Raw genomic sequence first — 18,071 nt, 5'->3', positions numbered from 1 at the left:
GGCACTTCTGCAGAGTCAGCAGCGGGGGAAGGCAGAGTTTGTAAGGACTGACTCGGGAGCATATAAACCCATATCGCAGCTCCACTTCCCCACTGCTGGTTCACAGCGTGGCAGGGAGCTGCTCTGGAGGATGAAGGAAGCAGAGACGAGAGCTGACTCGGTCCACTTCTGCACAGACAACCAGAGTGTCTGCCTGTCCTCCCAAGGTGAGGAAACTGGGGCCTCTGCCTGTCTTCAACGCGGAGGGTCCAGCCTGCTGGGCCCTGGCCCCCCACCATCTTCCTCAGCCCTTGCCTGGCAGGCTCAGCACTGGGTCGGCTTCCAGAATAAACAGGTGGGGCTGCAGGTGGGTCAGGCGAGGACAGAGTGCCTACGGCCCACATCGAGGCTTCGCATGAAATCTCCCCTGACCCTTTTCCCTGGGGGCTGGCAACCTAGCACGAGAAGGAGAGTGAACAATGAATTCAGGGGGACCTGGTTTGAAACCCCATTGCTGCACGCTGGGCTGGCCCCATGAGGCCTCAGGGACTCCGAGCTGTGGTCTCTCCGTTCTCTGTATACTCAGCCCGCAGAGTCTCAGGCACAGCCCTTCTTAGGACATCCAAGCCAGCTTGTGGCAGCAGCAGCCCCCAAGGGCTTTGAGTGTCGCTCCGGTCAGGATTCTCGCAGCAAAGCTGGCCCTGAGCCGCTGAGGTCGGGGTTCCTGCTGTGTGCCTCCCTCCCCCATTCCCTCCCTCCTTTCTGCTTTCATTCACACAGTACCTTTGCTGTCTTCCATTGTGCCAGGTCTGTGCCCTGTGCGCGCCCTCCAGGCTTGGGCTGGTGGTCTTTTCTGAGCCTTCTGTTGCTACCACAGCTTCCACGAGCCCTGGTGCACGTTCCCAGGCGCTCATTGCCTTTCTCCAGGGTGAGCGGGACAAGCCTTCTCAGTCCTATAGGACAGGACAGGAGAGTAAGGCCGAGGGGCTGCAACTGTCCAGCCCACACGGCAGTCTCCTCCCGGATCCTGGCTTCTCCCCTGTAGGACTGGACCCTGTGGCAGTGGTTCCTGCAGCCCCCAGGATGCCCAGGCGTTTGCAAGCCACCCTGGCCTCTTTGGGTGTGTTTTTGGTCTCCTGTCTTGTGGCTCTCTTCATTGTGGGTAAGCTCCTGGGTGACCTGAGCCCCACTGATTTTCTCTCCTTCCTGCACACAGGCCCCAAAGAGCCCTAGACACCCCCTTCTACTCCCAGCGGGGGTCACTCCACTTCCAGTCCCAGGCCCAAACCAGGGCTTTCCTGGGACCCAACCAAGGTTTTTGTCCAAGGGGAGATTCCCAAGAGATGAGGCCTGTGTGGGGAACTCTGAGGGGGTTGTGGTGCCATCTCCTCCACCTCCTTCTGGAACCCTGACTGAGGGTGGGGCAGCCTGGGGATTGTGCTGATGTGGGAATGGGGTATCTCAGTTCTACAGCACCCAAGACCTGCACTGAAGACATCTGCTTACTTCCAAGAGTTTCTGGGAGACAACCATACTGAGCAGTTTCTCAAGGAACCCGACTGTAAGTAGCTGCAGTGGGGGAGGGGAGGGAGACACGACCTTGGATGCTCAGACCCCAGGACACATTTCTTCCTCCTCAATGTCCTCAGGCCCCTAAATGGTTTCTATTCTCCTCAGAGAAAGCCAGTATCTTTCTTTTAAATGGCTTTTTTTTTTTGAGGTACAATTGACACATAATAAAGTATATGTATTTAAAGCGTACAACCTAAGTTTTGACAAATATATAGATGCATGAAACATCATAATCAAGATAAAGGACATACTCGACCTTCTGCCCCCAAGTTCAACACTCCTGCCCTTGGCCATCCTGCCTCTCTCCTCCCTTCCTTGTTCCCAGGCAACCACTGATCTGCTTGCTCGGATATAGACGGCTTGACTTTTTCTAGAGTTTTATATTAAAGGATCTAGAGTATGTACTCTTTTTTTGACCTTTATCAGTCATGTGATTTACTTTTTTTTTTTTTTCAGTCTATGGCTTCTCTTTTCATTCTCTTAACAAGATTTAAGTTTTGGTAAAGTCTGATTTATCCATCTTATCTCTTTTATGGATTGTCCTTTTGATCTGGCATCTAAGAAATCTTTGCCTATACCAAGGTCACAAAGACATGCCCTCAAATTTGCTTCTGGACATTTTATAGTTTTGGGGTTTTCCATTTAGGTCTATGATTAATTTTGAGTTAATGTTTTGAATAATGATGCAAGATATGGACTGAAGTTCATTTTTTCTTTTTGCAAATGGCTGTACAGTTGTTCCAGGACCCTCAGTCGAAAAAGTTATCCTTTCTCCTTTGCATCTTTGTTGGAAACTAATTGTCCATATTTCTGTACATTCTCTCTTCGGTCCCATTGATTTACGGCCCTCCTGGTCTTACCTCAGCACAGCAGCTCAGGTCTGACATACCACTTAGGCAGGGCTTTAGAAGTAGGGCAGGAATCCTCCAGAAAGGGTCTCTGCTTATTCGGGTCCTTCTCCCTGTTTCTGAAAGGAGGCTGGAATGGGCGCCTCACGCCGTGAAAGTCTGAGCTCATATTCTAGCTCCTGGGTGCACAGAGGGTGCAGCTGCAGGGGGTTTGGTGGGATGCTGCAGTTTCCTTGAATGACGCAACGACCAAAGCCTCCCACTCGGGTCTCCCATATCCTCAAATGGTTCTATAGGGACCCTTGCGCTATGTAGCACGGGAGGCGCCATTGCAGTTCAGGGTTCTGTCTCATCGGAGGACTTCCACAGACCCTGTACACTGAGCAGAATACTTCCTCCATGGGTACCTGTTTCATTTCGTTTCTGTTTTCTTCCCCCCGTGGATCTGTGATCAGAAAATGTCTATGTTTGTGGCCTACATAGTTTTTGAAGTGAAGTCGCTCAGTTGTGTCCGACTCTGCGACCCGTGGACTACCCCACCAATCTCCTCCGTCCATGGGATTCTCCAGGCAAGAATACTGGAGTGGGTTGCCATTTCCTTCTCCAGGGAATCTTCCCAACCCAGGGATCGAACCCAGGTCTCCCACATTGCAGGCAGACACTTTAACCTCTGCACCACCAGGAGGAAGTCACAATTGTGAATCAGAGGCTTCATGCTTGGTGTACAAATATAGCATCGGACTAAACACGGGTTTGATTCATACCTGTTGTCTTTCCATAATGACCTATTAATATCTAATGATGAAACTTCAGTTGAATTAAACATTGACAGCTCTCAGTGATTTAATCAGTTATTTTCAAGTTCAATTACAATGGCAGAATAATCCAGTAGGCAAGTATTTCAATCCTTCTGCTTCTTGGCTCACTAAATAGACCTTTATTTTGTTTTTGGCTTTACATTCTCAGGTGGTCCAGCCCCAGGGCCCGGGTGGTTATAGGCTGCTTGAGGAGAGCTCAGGGTTGTGCTGCAGACATTTACCTTGGAGATTTTAAGAATGCTTCCCTACATGATGGGCCTCTTCGGCTGCTTTCTCCATTTCCTCCCTCCAGATCCCTACCACTCGGTCAGGGTGGCGGAGTTCCAAGAGGCTGTCCAGCTGTTTAAAGGACACATGGAGAATGCCAGCACCTGGAGCGTGGGGATCCAGCTATTGACGTGCAGAGTAGACAATGTCAGTTCTCAGATCCAGATGCTCAGCGGTGATCTGGAAAGTGCCAGTGCTGACATCCAGATGCTAAAAGGCCTCCTGAAGGATGCCAGTACCTTGAGTTTCCAGACCCAGCTGTTAAAGAGTTCCTTGGAGGAGACTACTTCTAAGATTCAGAAGCTACAGGGAGATCTAGAAGAGGCAAATGGTTCAAATTCCCAGATCCAGAGTTTCTTTAAAAGCAGTTTGGAAAACACTAGCATCGAGCTCCTTGTGTTAAACAGAGGCTTAGAAAATGCCAACATGGAGATCCAGGTGTTGAAGGCCGGGTTAGAAACGGCAAACGCTGAGGTCCGATCGGCAAACAGTAGTTTAAAGAATGTTAATGCCCAGATCCATGTTTTAAGAGGTAATCTGGATACTGTCAGTGATTTAAGGGCCCACCATCAGGTTTTAAGGAGTAGTTTGGAAAACACCACTGCTGAGATGCAGAGGTTAAAGGGAAGTCTGCAAAATGCAAATGCTTTAAATTCTCAGACCCAGACCTTTATAAGAGGCAGTTTAGACAACGCCAGTGCTCAGATCCAGGTGTTAAGAAGTCATTTGGAAAGGGCTGGAGGTGAGATTCACTTGTTAAAAAGAGATTTGGAAAATGTTACCGCCCAGACCCAAACAGCAAGCAGTCACCTGGAGCAGACAGATGCTGAGATGAGAGTATTAAAAACAGAGCTGGAAAGTGCCATTGCCTTAAGTTCCAAGATTCAGGTGTTAAATGGTCTTTTGAGAAATGCCAGCCAAGAGATACAGACCTTAAAACAAGGAATGAAGGACGCCACAGCCTTACAGTCCCAGACCCAAATGTTAGAGAGACGTCTGCAGGAGGCCAGAACTGAGATCCGGACATTGAAAAAGGATTTGGGGAACACCAAAACACTGACGACAACAATCCAGGAGCAGCAGAGAAGCTTGGAGTCCTTCCGCACAGCCTTGGCTTCACAGGAGCAGCTCCAGAGGACCCAAAGTAAGTGCAGGGAGGAGGCTGGGGAGGGCAGAGTCTCCTGTCCCTTCGGCCTTTTGCTGATTTCAACATGTATCCCCGGGGAAGGAGTGTGGGTGCTGGAGAGGGGCTGGATCCAACCAAAGGTGATGTAGTCCCTGCTTATTCTCTGACCAGAGTGACAAAACCTACATCTGGGAAACAAACGCGGTCTGGTGTATAATAGGGACAGAGTGTGCTAGCAGGGCCAGACAGCCTTATTTCCAACTTCTGACTAGCCCAGATGCTGTGATTTTTCTCAAGTTGTTCACCTTCTCTGAGCTTCCTTTTTCTCACCTGTAAAGTGGGGAAAATAATACTTGCTCCCCAGTGAGGATCAAAGGACTTAACACATAGAAGCATTTAACAAAGTACAGCATTCCTGTATACATCTGACAAAAATTTCCTGAGGCCCTAGGATGTGTCAGGATCATAAAGATTAACAAAATGTGATGCCTGCCCTTGAAGCTTATAGGTGGGTGGAGCAGCCTTGCACAAAAGACCTGAGTGGGGCAATGTTGGGAGTAGGTCTAGAAACTGGGGTGTGGGGAGGAACAAAAGAGAGGACAAGAGGGGTCTTCTCAGGGCTGATGTCCTCTGGTGCAGACAAGGAGCTTCCAAGGAGGGAGGCAATTTTCTGGAGGATAAAAGATCAAAGATGCTTCAGTGGGAGTCTGGCCTTTGAACTGGGGGCTGAAAGATGAGTAGGTGTTTTCCAAGCAGATAGGATAAGGGAACAGCAGGTCACAGGCATGGAGATGTGAACCATGAGGTTCGAGAAACTTCTGGCAGTTCTGTCTGACCGGACCACGGCCAAGAGGGCAACTGGGGAGACACAGGCTGAAAAGACAGCAGGTAAGGGTCAGAGCAGTGGCTTTCAAACAGGGAATCGCAGCATAAAATTCATTTTATATCATGTTGCTTGTTGTTCAGTTGCTCGGTCATATCTGATTCTTTACTACCCCATGGACTGCAGCACGCCAGGCTTCCCTGTCCTTCACCATCTCCCAGAGTTTGCTCAGACTCATATCCATTGAGTCAATGATGCCCTCCGACCATCCCTAGTTATAATTATGTCTCTCTCACATACACACACATTTCAAAAAGCAAAGCTTTTACCACGTGAATGCACTCATATTTTATTGTCTAGTCTCCAAACTCCCTCTCCCCGCAATAACGTCAACAAAATCCACCAGTGGGTTGATGCTGGCAGTTGAAAAAACACTGTGTGAGAAAGGGAGGCAGCTCTGCAGAGACACCAGCTAGACGCGGAATGGTTCTGAGTTTGGGTTTCATCCTTTTGGAAATGAGTATTTGTCGGAGAATTTCAAGGAGGCTGACTGGATGGGTCTATAGACTGAGACAGGGAATAAAAGGAGAAGACAAGCTGTGAGGTTTGAGCATGTTGGATCTGAGATGCCATGAGGGTGTTCACGCAGCCATCACCCGTGGGCTGTCGGCGGGGGGGTAGGAGAGCGGTCCTGCTGCAGACAGAGATGCGGGAGCCCTGGGTACGCTGGTTCTGGTTGTGGCAGTGGGGATGCAGGAGTTTACATGAGATGAGATGCTTCGTGAGAAGGAAGCTGAGGGTGGAAACAAGAAGTCAACTTTTAGGTGGCAAGTAGGGAGAGAAGTGTTTTTGAAGGAGACTGGAGAAGGCAGTTTCAGAGGCAGGAGGAGAATTAGGAAGTGTGCAGCCGGGGAAGTCAAGGAAGGAGAGCATCTTGTGAACAGAGTGGCTGGTTCTGGCAAATGTCTAAGGGCCCCAGGTAAAGAAACCAATAAGCACCCACTAACTCTGGGCAGCTAGCAGGTCATTGGAATAAAGTTTCAGTGGAGAGTTGTATATGGCCTGAAGGCCAGACCACAGTCAGTGGGAAGTGAGTGAGAGATGAAGGTGCCCCAGTCCTTCAAGGGCCTTGGCTGAGAACAGAAGATGAGGCTGAGGTGAGGGATATGGGAAGGTAGAAGCAGGGGTTAAAAAACCAGCTGTGCCACCCATACTTATATCTGAAAACCTACATATTAATTGTAGATGCGGTAAATATTGAAAAAGAGAAAGATGAGAATATGACAACTTGTGTTCCTGTAAAAAGTCTCTTGAAAAAATAACCCACTGCTAATATTTTGGTGAAATTCCTTGAGAGGGCTGTTCTAGATTAGGCTAGGTTTGATCTGAGGGCGAGACAAAGGCACCCGCAAACAGGGAGAAGATTGAAGGAGAGAGAAGAGAGTAGGGGAGGGGTCGGGGAGACAAGGTTGGAACCTGGGAGAGAGAGGAGAGAATGGAAAGCACAGCGGAGGGACTGGCCTTGAAGGGCTGGCGCGGCGCATGAACCTCTGAGGCTGGGAGCAGACGAGGTGTGGAAGGAGACGTTCACCCCGGTGTGCAGATGCGGGTACAAGACAGCGAGGGAGCAGATATTTAGTGATGTCTTTGTAGAGTAAGCGGTCCCTGGTCAAAGGTGACAGAAGAGGGAGAGAGCTGTGAGGGTGGGGGCCGTTTGGAGCAACTGCTGGAATATGCGGCTGACAAATGAGGGGCTTCGGAGACAGAACTGGGGGCCCACTCTGCTGTTTCGCTCTGTCCCCGTCTGTCTGTTGGAAGCCTGGAAGCCTTCCCTTCTTGACACATCTCCCATGCCCCCTACTGTCCTCCCCGCTCCCTCTGCCTTGCTCCTGCTTTGGTAGGGATGAATGTTTCTCCACCTTGGAGACACACCGGAATCACCCAGTGAGTTTTTATAAAACTGAAGCCTGGAACCCACCTCCAGAACTCTAACTTTTCTTTGGGAGGGCAGGCGCTTGTTCTGGGATGCAGCCTAGCATCAGAATTTTCTTTTAAAAATTCCCTAGGTGGTTCTAATGGTCAGTCAGGGCTAAGAACCATTAGTTTAATTTTTTTTTCTTAAAGGACCAAACAGTTGATGTTTTGAGCTTCTGGCTAAACAGTCTCTGTTGCAACATCTCTGCTGTTGTAATGATTAAGCAACCGAAGACCATCTGTCAACTGAAGGGCATGGCTGTGTTCCATAGGTATACGAATTCTGTAAAGTAACTATCCTTCAATTAAAAAATAAATAACTTTAAAATAAAAAAAAAACAAACTTCATTTGTGAAAAGAAGCTGCTGGCAGTCTGCAGTCTCCCAATTCTTGGTTTGGACTGCTGTTTCTCAGACTTTGGAGTGTATCAGAATTACCTGGAGAGTGTGTTAAATGGTCAAAAAACAATTATGAATTCAGCTAGGCTGGGGTGAGTCTGTGGAGAAGGCAATGGCACCCCACTCCTGTACTCTTGCCTGGAAAATCCCATGGACAGAGGAGCCTGGTAGGCTGCAGTCCATGGGGTCGCTGAGAGTTAGACACAACTGAGTGACTTCACTTTCACTTTTCACTTTCGTGCATTGGAGAAGGAAATGGCAACCCAGTCCAGTGTTCTTGCCTGGAGAATCCCAGGGACAGCGGAACCTGGTGGGCTGCCATCTATGGGGTCGCACAGAGTCAGACACGACTGAAGTGACTTAGCAGCAGCAGCAGCAGCAGGGGTGCGTCTGAGAACTGGCATTTCTACCAAGCCCCGGGTACTAATGCTGGTGGACCTAGGACCACACTTTGAAAAACCCTGGTTTACACACTCACCATCTATCATTCAAACATTTGTAATTGCGTTGTAACTGGTGTCTCTGGTCCCATTAAGACTGCCTTCTTCCTGTTCAGCAATTGCACCATCTCGAGGCAAATCTGAGCAAATTACGATCTTTCTTCAAAGCCTCCAGGGTTTCCCACTGTTCCCATGAAAAAACCCAAACTCCTTCACACAGGATGTATGATCTCGCATGGGTGAACCTGTCCAAGTCCATCTCCTATCCTCTGTGCTCTGACTCTGTGTGCATGCATGCTCAGTTGCTTCACTGGTGTTCAGCTCTTTGTGACCCTGTGGACTGTCACCCTTCAGGCTCCTCTGTCCATGAGTGGATTGCCATGCCCTCCTTTAGGGGATCTTCCCTACCCAGGGATCGAACTCGCGTCTTCTACGTCTCCTGCACTGGCAGACCAGTGCTTCGCCACTAGTGCCAGCTGGGAAGCCTGCGCGTGGGCCGTAAAGCCCTTGAACAGGTCAGGCTGCACCGTGCTGTTTCACACCTTTGTGCTTTTGCAATGACTCTCTCCCCCGCCTGGAATTCTCTCCTTGCCCATCTGGCAAACTCTTCCTCGGTCTTTGAAGACTCAGCTCAAGTGAATCCTCACCTAGGGTCCTTCCCGAGCCCTGTTTCCAGCCCAGCTAAAGGAGACCACACCCTCTTTAGTGCCTCTAACATGCCATGGTTTCCAATCAATGCATCTTCAATACCATTTTTATGTCTGTCTCATTTGCTGGACAGTAATTCCCTTGAGGGCATGATTCATGTCTAATTAATCTTTGTGTAAAGGTTCCTGATTCATAGAAGTTAAGGTATATTGAATAAAGGAATACACGAATGAATGAGTCTGTTTTGGCACCATTTCAAGGAGCTGTGATTAGGAGGCTGTTAACAGTGTCAGGACAGAGAGGGATGAAATAGCTTAGGGAATCAGGGCTTGTGCTCATAGCTTGAGCCATTAGGGTCTGAAATTGTGAGGTCAGGCAGACCAGGGGATGACAAGGTCCCAACTGTGGTTCTTGGTGTGGACAGCTGAGGTAGATGGAGATGAAGTCAAGGGAATGAGTGAAGATACAGGACGGCTGTGAATGCTCCCAGGGAAATGAAGGGGACCAAGATGCAGGGGACAAGCAGGGGGTAGCAACGAGTTGGGAAAGTGAGTAGTATAGCTGGGAAGCAAGAGCCTTGAAAGAATATGGCCGGGTAGCAGAGCTGTCTGAACACCCCTGGAGTGATGGAGCCAGATGTCCTGAGCTGCTCCTCTGCTCTGTCGGGTCATGGGCTGGGGCTGCAGCCTCCCAGACTGTGGCCCTGTAGCTGAGGGCATCAAGCATTGCAGGGGCTTGACCACTGACCTCAGTGGTCAGTCCTTGGAGGGAGCAGGATCTGCAGCCAGCTCCCAGTTCTCTCTCCTTCCCCACCTTTGCTCCAGATCAGCTTCTCCTGCTGTTCCTGCAAGGCGGGAAGTTCTACAGTGGGAACTTGTATTACTTTTCTTCTGCCAAGAAGACGTGGCAGGAGGCTGAGCAGTTCTGTGTGTCCCATGGAGCCCACCTGGCCTCGGTGACCTCGGAGGAGGAGCAGGTCAGAGCTGTGGGCTTGGGGTGCTGCTTCTGGGACTGATGTGGGGTCAGGGGCTTTGCGCTTTGGCCTTCCCCTCTTGGAGTGGGCATGGCAGTCCTTCACATCTCCTCTGTCAATCAGGGAGCAAATATTTATTGAATTCTGATGAACATCTTGTACTGGAGGTATAAGCACTTACAGCAAACCCAACGTCCTCAGTGAACGAGGGAGACCCCAGAGGGGTCAGCAGAAAGGAAGGGCAGAGGGAGGGGTACCAGGTAACTGCCCTCAAGGTGCTGGGTGCCTCCTTCCCTCCCCATTCCCTCATCTTCCTCTCAGGCTTCTTCTCTAGCTGTCAATTTTGATTTCAATGTCAGTTCATCTCATGGCTATGTAAGGCTCATGAGCAGACAATCCAGGCTTCTTGGGAAGGCCAGACAAATGTATGAGTTTGAGGCCATAAAGACAGCTAAGCACTGAAGAATTGATGCTTTCAAACTGTGGTGTTGGAGAAGACTCTTGAGAGACCTTCAGACTGCAAGGAGATCAAACCAGTCAATCCTGAAGGAAATCAACCCTGAACATTCATTGGAAGGACTATTGTGGAAGCTGAAGCTCCAACACTTTGGCCACCCGATGCAAAGAGCCAACTCATTGGAAAAGACCCTGATGCCGGGAAGATAGAAGGCAAAGGTTAAGGGGACCTCAGAGGTCCCCTTAGCTGAGGGCATCAAGCATTGCAGGGGCTTGACCACTGACCTCAGTGGTCAGTCCTTGGAGGGAGCAGGATCTGCAGCCAGCTCCCAGTTCTCTCTCCTTCCCCACCTTTGCTCCAGATCAGCTTCTCCTGCTGTTCCTGCAAGGCGGGAAGTTCTACAGTGGGAACTTGTATTACTTTTCTTCTGCCAAGAAGACGTGGCAGGAGGCTGAGCATGGCATCACTGACTCAACGGACATGAATCTGTGCAAACTCTGGGAGATAGTGAAGGACAAGGAGGCTGGTGTGCAGCAGTCCACGGGGCTGCAAAGAGTGGGACACAACTTAGTGACTGAACAAAACCAACAAAGGCAACAGGGCACCAGAGTGGCCCGTATGCCAGATGTTCTTACCAAAATTTACTGAAGGTATTGACAAGTACCCACTGTACGTTTGGCCAAGTTTAACTTACAGACATACCCATCCCTTGAGGTTTTCCTGAGACTGTTCTTTTCCGTCTGTCAAATGACATGCTATTTTGTAAAGCGTGTCTTAAAAAACCATGGCCAGGTCTGTCTTTGTCCCAGGAAAGCCACACTCCTCATCAGGTAAACGTGGAAGAAGCTGAACTTCCCCAAAGTGACCTGTCTGCTGCCCTAGCTCTGGAAAACCAGGGAACCCATGGCGGGGGGTGGGGGTGCAGCTCCTGGAGAGTGGGCTTCATGCTGCTGGGACTGGGGAGAGCGCGGCATGGATTCTTCTTCCACGTGGCCTGGTGAACAAGCTCCTCACACGAGCTCACTGCCATGATACTGCCTTTTCTCCACAGGCATTTCTGACACAGTTCACGGGTTCTGTTTACTACTGGATTGGCCTCACTGACCGCGGTACGGAGGACCACTGGCGCTGGACAGATGGCACAGCATTCAATCGTGCTGGGAGCCGTGCGTGAGTCCTGCCTCTGTCTGGTGCTGTCTCAGGCGCTGTCTGGGACAGGGCTGCCTAGAGACTCTGTCCTGCATGTGTATCCCCATCCAAGAAGTGTTAGCATTGTGTGTGATCCACGTGTATGCCGTGGATCCACGTGTATGTGTGACGTGTGTATAAGGTGCGTGTATATTTGACTGTGTGGGTGATGTGTGTGGTGTGTGTATGATGTGTGTGTACACCAGCATAGCTGTGATCCTTGCCTGGACCCCTTCACAGGGGCGTCAGAATAAGATAGGTCCTGGGGCTGGCAGGCACCCTGTGACTGGGTCTTGCTGTTTTGGATTTTTTTTTTCTTTGCCTATCCTATACCCTACCACATAGGCCTGGGCCCGAGGGGCCTTGCCCCCATCTGAAGGCACTAAATATGAATTCTGGTGGGGGGACTCGTAACTTTAGACATGCTTCCCATCCCTCCATTCTCAGTAATGGAGGACAACCTCAGCAAAGCCGCCCTCAGAGCACCTGGGGCCACCAGGGGTTTAGGGACCCTTCAGCTCCTCATGCCACAAGCAGGAGGAAGGGACACTTCCTTCATCAATCAGACTGAAGCCCTCTTGTTGCCAGGTTTTGGGCTGAGAATCAGCCGGACAACTGGCAACACGGTATTGAGCGGTCAGAAGACTGTGTCCAAATGCAGCGGAAGTGGAATGACATATCCTGCTCCACTCTCTCCCCCGGGATCTGCAAGAAGCCTGTGAGCCAGCTGTAGCCCAGGGGCAGGCAGGACTGAGACCCTTCTCCACGACGCCTTGGGAGCTGCTCAATCAACTGGTTCTCTGGGGCCTTCCATTCAGCCTTTGCTTTTCCTGACTTGTCCTTTTGAAATAAATCTTTCGAACATGTTCACATCACATGACCTAGCATGACCAGCAGCTTCTCAAGGAAGAAAAAGAGATTTGTGTTTCTATGTCCCCTCAGCAACCAGTGCAGGCCTGTCAGATGGCAGCTCCTCAGTAAATACTCCGATGAACCAAAGTTTGGACTTGTCTCTGCGACAGCCACCAGGCTCACTTCTCCCTGCTTTGTTTCTCCTTCCCTCAGGGTCCTTTCTGTTCTGAGATAAGGACGTCTTTGTTTAAGGGCTTTATAAAAAAAAAAAGGGAGGTCGCTCAGTCGTGTCCAACTCTTCACGACCCCACGGACACCAGGCTCCTCCGTCCATGGGATTTTCTAGGCAAGAGTACTGGAGTGGGTTGCCGTTTCCTTTACCAGAGAACTTCCCGACCTAGGTCGAACCCAGGAGTCGAACCCAGGTCTCCCACATTGTAGACAGATGCTCTCCGTCTGAGCCATCACTTGATCTTAGCCAAGAAGCGATATAGCTAGGCCCTTTCAGTTGGTGTGTTACAAACAGCAGAGGTTTACCACGAACTACAATGACTGGTCAGCAGCACATGCTCCCAGAAGTCACAGCTGCCCAGGTGTTCCCGGCACTTCCTTTGCTGGAATTTTCCAAGCCCTTTAAAGTCACTCCGCAAACTTGTTTCTCCCAGGTGGCTAACTTTACTTGTCTTCAGACTGTTATTTCTCAGGGATGTTTCTCTGACTTTTCTTGCCCCCATTCACCCTTCCAGGGACTCAGCTTTCTGCCAAGCTCAACTTAGAATGAGAATTTCTAGAGCAAATATTTTGCCTCAGATACTGGGGTCCTATCCTTGACATGGCCAGGGAACCCAAGACACGTTTCTAGAGTTCTTTCTCTGTATTACTCTGCATTACTTTATACTCTGGCCTTTTTGGGTATGTTCATGGTCTCCTGTCTTGTGGCTCTCTTCTTTGTGGGTAAGCTCCTGGGTGACCTGAGCCCCACTGAGTTTCTCTCCTTCCTGCACACAGGCCCCAAAGAGCCCCAGACACACCCCTTCTATTCCCAGGGGGTCACTCCACCTCTAGTCCCAGGCCCAACCCAGGGCTTTCCTGGGGCCTGCCAGGACACTTCATAGAATTCTTTCTCTGCCTGACTTTATACTCTGCTCCCAAATCTAGAATGTCTGCTCAGTCTCCCCAAACTTACATCTTTCTTTCCTCAGCCTAGTGCGACTGCCACACCCTGTGTGGACCCTCCCCCTCTGCCCAGGGGTCTGGAAATATCTTCTAGGAAGCAACACAGGAGGGTCTCGGGCTCAGTCAATCAGATGCCAGTTTTGCTCTGCCTGTTATCCAGTGTCTGGGAACAATAGTGTTCATGTGTTTTGTCCAGTTTCCTGGCTGCTTACAGCAGAATGGCTAGTCCAGTGACTACATCATGCCCAGAATTGGAAATCTGTTCTATCTTTTATGATATCTTTGGCTGAACTGGACTTTAACCTATCTGTGTTCACTTTTTTCCTTTTGGCTTTTCCTTTGGCCTTTTTCTTTTGTGGCTCCCAAGTTTTTTTTTTTTTTTTAAATTAATCTTGGACCCTCCTCCTCTATTGAAGGATTGAAATACATTTTGCTACATTTCTTTTCATACTTTCATAATTTTATATTTATATTACTGAGCCACCTGGAATTTATTTTTGAGAATATCATGAGGTTGGCATCTACTTTATCTCAAATATCACTAAATCATAGCCCCTCTTTTTCACTTGTTTGAAAAGTTAACTTTTTACAACAGAAATTAAATACAACATTGTAAATCAGCTATATGTCAGTAAAAAAAAAAAACGACTTTCTCAAATACTAAATTCAATTTTTAAAAATTGATGAAATCCACCAATCACCAAGCGCCTCCCACAAACAGATCTAAAAAATTTTGAAAAAATTTAAAGGGGGCACTTGCCCTACTGGATAACAAAATGTATTATAAAACTACAATAATTAAAGCAATGCAGCTCTCATTAAGGAAAAAAAGAGCTCATGGGAATGCAATCAAGAAACCTGTAATTGCTAAACAGAAGATTGACTTAAGATGATGTGGTATATATATATATATATATATATATATATATATATAATGGGATATTCAGTTCAGTTCAGTTCAGTCACTCAGTCGTGTCTGAATCTTTGTGACCCCATGAATCGCAGCACGCCAGGCCTCCCTGTCCATCACCAACTCCCGGACTCACGTCCATCGAGTCAGTGATGCCATCCAGCCATCTCATCCTCTGTCGTCCCCTTCTTTTCCTGCCCCCAATCCCTCCCAGCATCAGAGTCTTTTCCAATGAGTCAACTCTTCGCATGAGGTGGCCAAAGTACTGGAGCTTCAGCTTTAGCATCATTCCTTCCAAAGAAATCCCAGGGTTGATCTTCAGAATGGACTGGTTGGATCTCCTTGCAGTCCAAGGGACTCTCAAGAGTCTTCTCCAATACCACAGTTCAAAAGCATCAATTCTTCGGCACTCAGCCTTCTTCACAGTCCAACTCTCACATCCATACGTGACTACTGGAAAAACCATAGCCTTGACTAGATGGACCTTAGTCGGCAAAGTAATGTCTCTGCTTTTGAATATACTATCTAGGTTGCTCATAATTTTTCTTTCAAGGAGTAAGCGTCTTTTAATTTCATGGCTGCAATCACCATCTGCAGTGATTTTGGAGCCCCCCAAAATAAAGTCTGCCACTGTTTCCCCATCTATTTCCCATGAAGTGATGGGACCGGATGCCATGATCTTCGTTTTCTGAATGTTGAGCTTTAAGCCAACTTTTTCACTCTCCTCTTTTACTTTCATCAAGTTACTCAGCCATAAAAAGGGATGAAATATTGCCATTTGCAGCAACATGGATGGACTTAGAGAATACTTAGTGAAGTAAGTCAAAGAGAAATGTCACATGATATCAGTTATATGTGTAATCTAAAAAGAAATGATACAAATGAAGTTATTTACAATGCAGAAACAGACTCACAGACATAGAAAACAAACTTACGGTTACCAATGGGGAAAGGTATGGGGTAGCGATAGATTAGGAATTTGGGATTAATGTATATTTCTACTATATATAATATATAGTAGTATATATATTTATCTACTATATATATATATGGGCTTCCCAGGTGGTGCAATACTTTGGCCACCTGATGTGAAAGAGCCGAGTCATTTGAAAAGACCCTGAGGCTTGGAAAGATTGAAGGCAGGAGGAGAAGGGGATGACAGAGGATAAGATGGTTGGATGGCATCACTGACTCAATGAACATGAGTTTGAGTGAGCTCTGGGAGATGGTGAAAGACAGGGAAGCCTGGCGTGCTGCAGCCCATGGGGTCGCAAAGAGTCGGACATGACTGAGCGACTGAACAACGACAGGTGGTACAGCGGTGAAGAATCTGCTGGCCAGTGCAGGAGACTCAAGAAACATGTGTTTGATGCTTGGGTCAGGAAGATCCCTTGGAATAGGAAATGGCAACCGACTCCGGTATTCTTGCCTGGAAAATTCCGTGGACATAGGAGCCTGGTGGGCTACAGCCCACAAAGTCACAAAGAGCACACACACATATATGAAATAGATAAGCAACAAGGATTTACTGTATAACACAGGGAACTCTACTCAACGTTCTGTAATAATCTATATGAGAAAAGAGTCTGAAAAAGAATACACACACACGTACACACACACACACGTACACACACACGTATAACTTTGCTGTACACCTGAAGCCAACATGACATTATAAATCAACTAAACTTCAATACAAATAAACATTCAATGAAAAAGAGAAAAGTTTAACTGGTTCTCCCATTTTTCAGTCTGCCCTGCACCCCTGCATTTAGAGGTACTCAGTACTTTCAGGTTGTGAAGTTACCAGGGTTGTCCTGATGTTTATTCACTTTCCCCACTTCTGCCAGTTAGAGTTCCATTTTCTCAGTAGCTCAGATGGTAAAGAAGCTGCCTGCAATATGGGAGACCTGCAATATGAGGTTGGCATCTACTTTGTCTCAAATATCATTAAATCATAGCCCCTCTTTTTCACTTGTTTGAAAAATCAGCTTTTCACAACAAATTGAATACAACATTGTAAATCAACTATATGTCAATAAAATAAATCCCGACTTTCTCAAATACTAAATTCACTTTTTAAAAATTGATGAAATCCACCAATCACCAAGCCCCTCCCACAAGCAACAAGGATCAAAGATCCCCTTGAGAACGGAATGGCTACCCACTCCAGTTTTCTTGCCTGGGGAATCCCACGGACACAGGAGCCTGGCGGGCTACAGTTCATGGGGTCACGAAGAGAGACACGGCTGAGTGATTAATACACACACACACACACACACACACGTCAATTATCTCTCATCCACCTATTATCAGCTTCCAAGTTTTGTTGAAATTTCTCGCCTGCTGTTGATTTTTCTTTCATTCTCTTTGTCACTGCGGGTTTTTCCTATTTTTATTTCTTTACTGTCATTACAGTAGATTTTCAGAGCAGATAGACATGAATGTGTGCGTTGAATCTACCCCTTTCAACTGGAAACTCCTATTCTCTAATAAGATATTATGGTATTAAGGAAAGCTATTAGTTTTGCATATTTATCATATATAAAATATGTTACTGACTACATAGATAAGAACTCTGGTTCTTATTTTTTCCCCTAGTAAGTTGCATTGGGTTTTATGGATAAACAACATTACTTGCAAGTGATGGTAATTGTAATTGTACTTTTCTGGAATTTATACCATATTTCTTTTTCTTTTGTTATTGTATTGGTAAAACCTCCAGAATAATGCTATACAGTAGTAGTGACAGCTGGCATGCTTGCCTTGTTCCTGACGTTAATGTGACTATTTCCAGTTTTACACTAAGTTGCTTGTCATTGATTTCTGGTAATTACCTTTCATAAAGTGAAAGAAATTTCCTTTAATTCCAAATAACCAGAGATAATCTAAATTAAGAATGGATACAGGCTTTTGTCAAATGGGTTTTCAGAATACACCAAAATATTAATAAAAATCTTATCCTTTTACTGTTAGCATAATAAATTACATTAATAATTTCCTAATTGTCAATTATTTTTGCAGATTTTGAATAGAAACCGATTTGGTTATGGTATTATTTTATTATATTGCTAGATTTGATTTTCTGTTAGTTGATTCCTAGGTATTTCGTAGTAATGGCAATATATATACGTGTGTGTGTGTGTGTGTATATATAGAGAGAGATGGGCTTATTGTTTTCTTTGCATGTATTTCTATTATTTGTTTTAGGGTTTTCCTAGGTTACACAAAGTAAAGTAGAAGCCAGTATTAAATATGTCCCCCTTTCTTGGAATTCACTGAGACTTTCTTCGTGACCTAGTGTATGCTCACATGATATAAATGTTCCATAGACACATTTATTAGCTTAGGCTTGCAATTTTTATTATTCAGATATTCTATATTCTCTTTTATGTTTTGTCTACTCAACCTATCACTTTTTCTAAGAGGATTTTAAATCTCTTATGTTTAACATTTCTCTATGATTACTATTTTTTCTTAGATTTCTAATAACTTTTGATTCATGAATTTCAATGTTACTTTAATGTCTAAAGATTCATAACCATTAAATCTACTTGAAGAATTTTACTTTTTATTAATATTCATTCAATCAAGGGTTATTTATTGTGCTTATGTTATTCAT

At 46.9% G+C, this 18,071-nt stretch overlaps 1 protein-coding gene across 3 annotated transcripts; it reads left to right on the top strand.

The window, feature by feature from the left end:
• Positions 1-12,510, top strand: CLEC4F (C-type lectin domain family 4 member F). 3 transcript variants are annotated; one of them, XM_069580493.1, is made up of 7 exons: positions 1-206; positions 1,025-1,141; positions 1,445-1,540; positions 3,510-4,628; positions 9,718-9,869; positions 11,375-11,493; positions 12,100-12,510. In XM_069580493.1, the coding sequence occupies exons 1-7, from the start codon at positions 131-133 to the stop codon at positions 12,242-12,244; spliced, it is 1,824 nt and encodes a 607-aa protein (XP_069436594.1). In that variant the 5' UTR covers positions 1-130; the 3' UTR covers positions 12,245-12,510. The 3 variants fall into 3 exon arrangements, with proteins under 3 accessions (XP_069436594.1, XP_069436595.1, XP_069436596.1); XM_069580494.1 differs by having other exon boundaries at positions 5-206; positions 11,375-11,489; XM_069580495.1 differs by lacking the exon at positions 1,025-1,141 and having other exon boundaries at positions 75-206.
• Positions 12,511-18,071: the final 5,561 nt, after the last annotated feature.

This window comes from Ovis canadensis, chromosome 3 (assembly GCF_042477335.2).
Source record: "Ovis canadensis isolate MfBH-ARS-UI-01 breed Bighorn chromosome 3, ARS-UI_OviCan_v2, whole genome shotgun sequence".
NCBI lineage: Eukaryota > Metazoa > Chordata > Mammalia > Artiodactyla > Bovidae > Ovis > Ovis canadensis.
This window is presented reverse-complemented; position numbering and strand designations above follow the sequence as displayed.

Bases quoted from the DNA above. Each gene is read 5' to 3' on its own strand.
- CLEC4F (XM_069580493.1), top strand. From the start codon at position 131: ATGAAGGAAGCAGAGACGAGAGCTGACTCGGTCCACTTCTGCACAGAC. The intron at 9,870-11,374 runs GTCAGAGCTGTG...TTTTCTCCACAG, and splicing joins TGACCTCGGAGGAGGAGCAG to GCATTTCTGACACAGTTCAC. The intron at 11,494-12,099 runs GTGAGTCCTGCC...TCTTGTTGCCAG, and splicing joins AATCGTGCTGGGAGCCGTGC to GTTTTGGGCTGAGAATCAGC.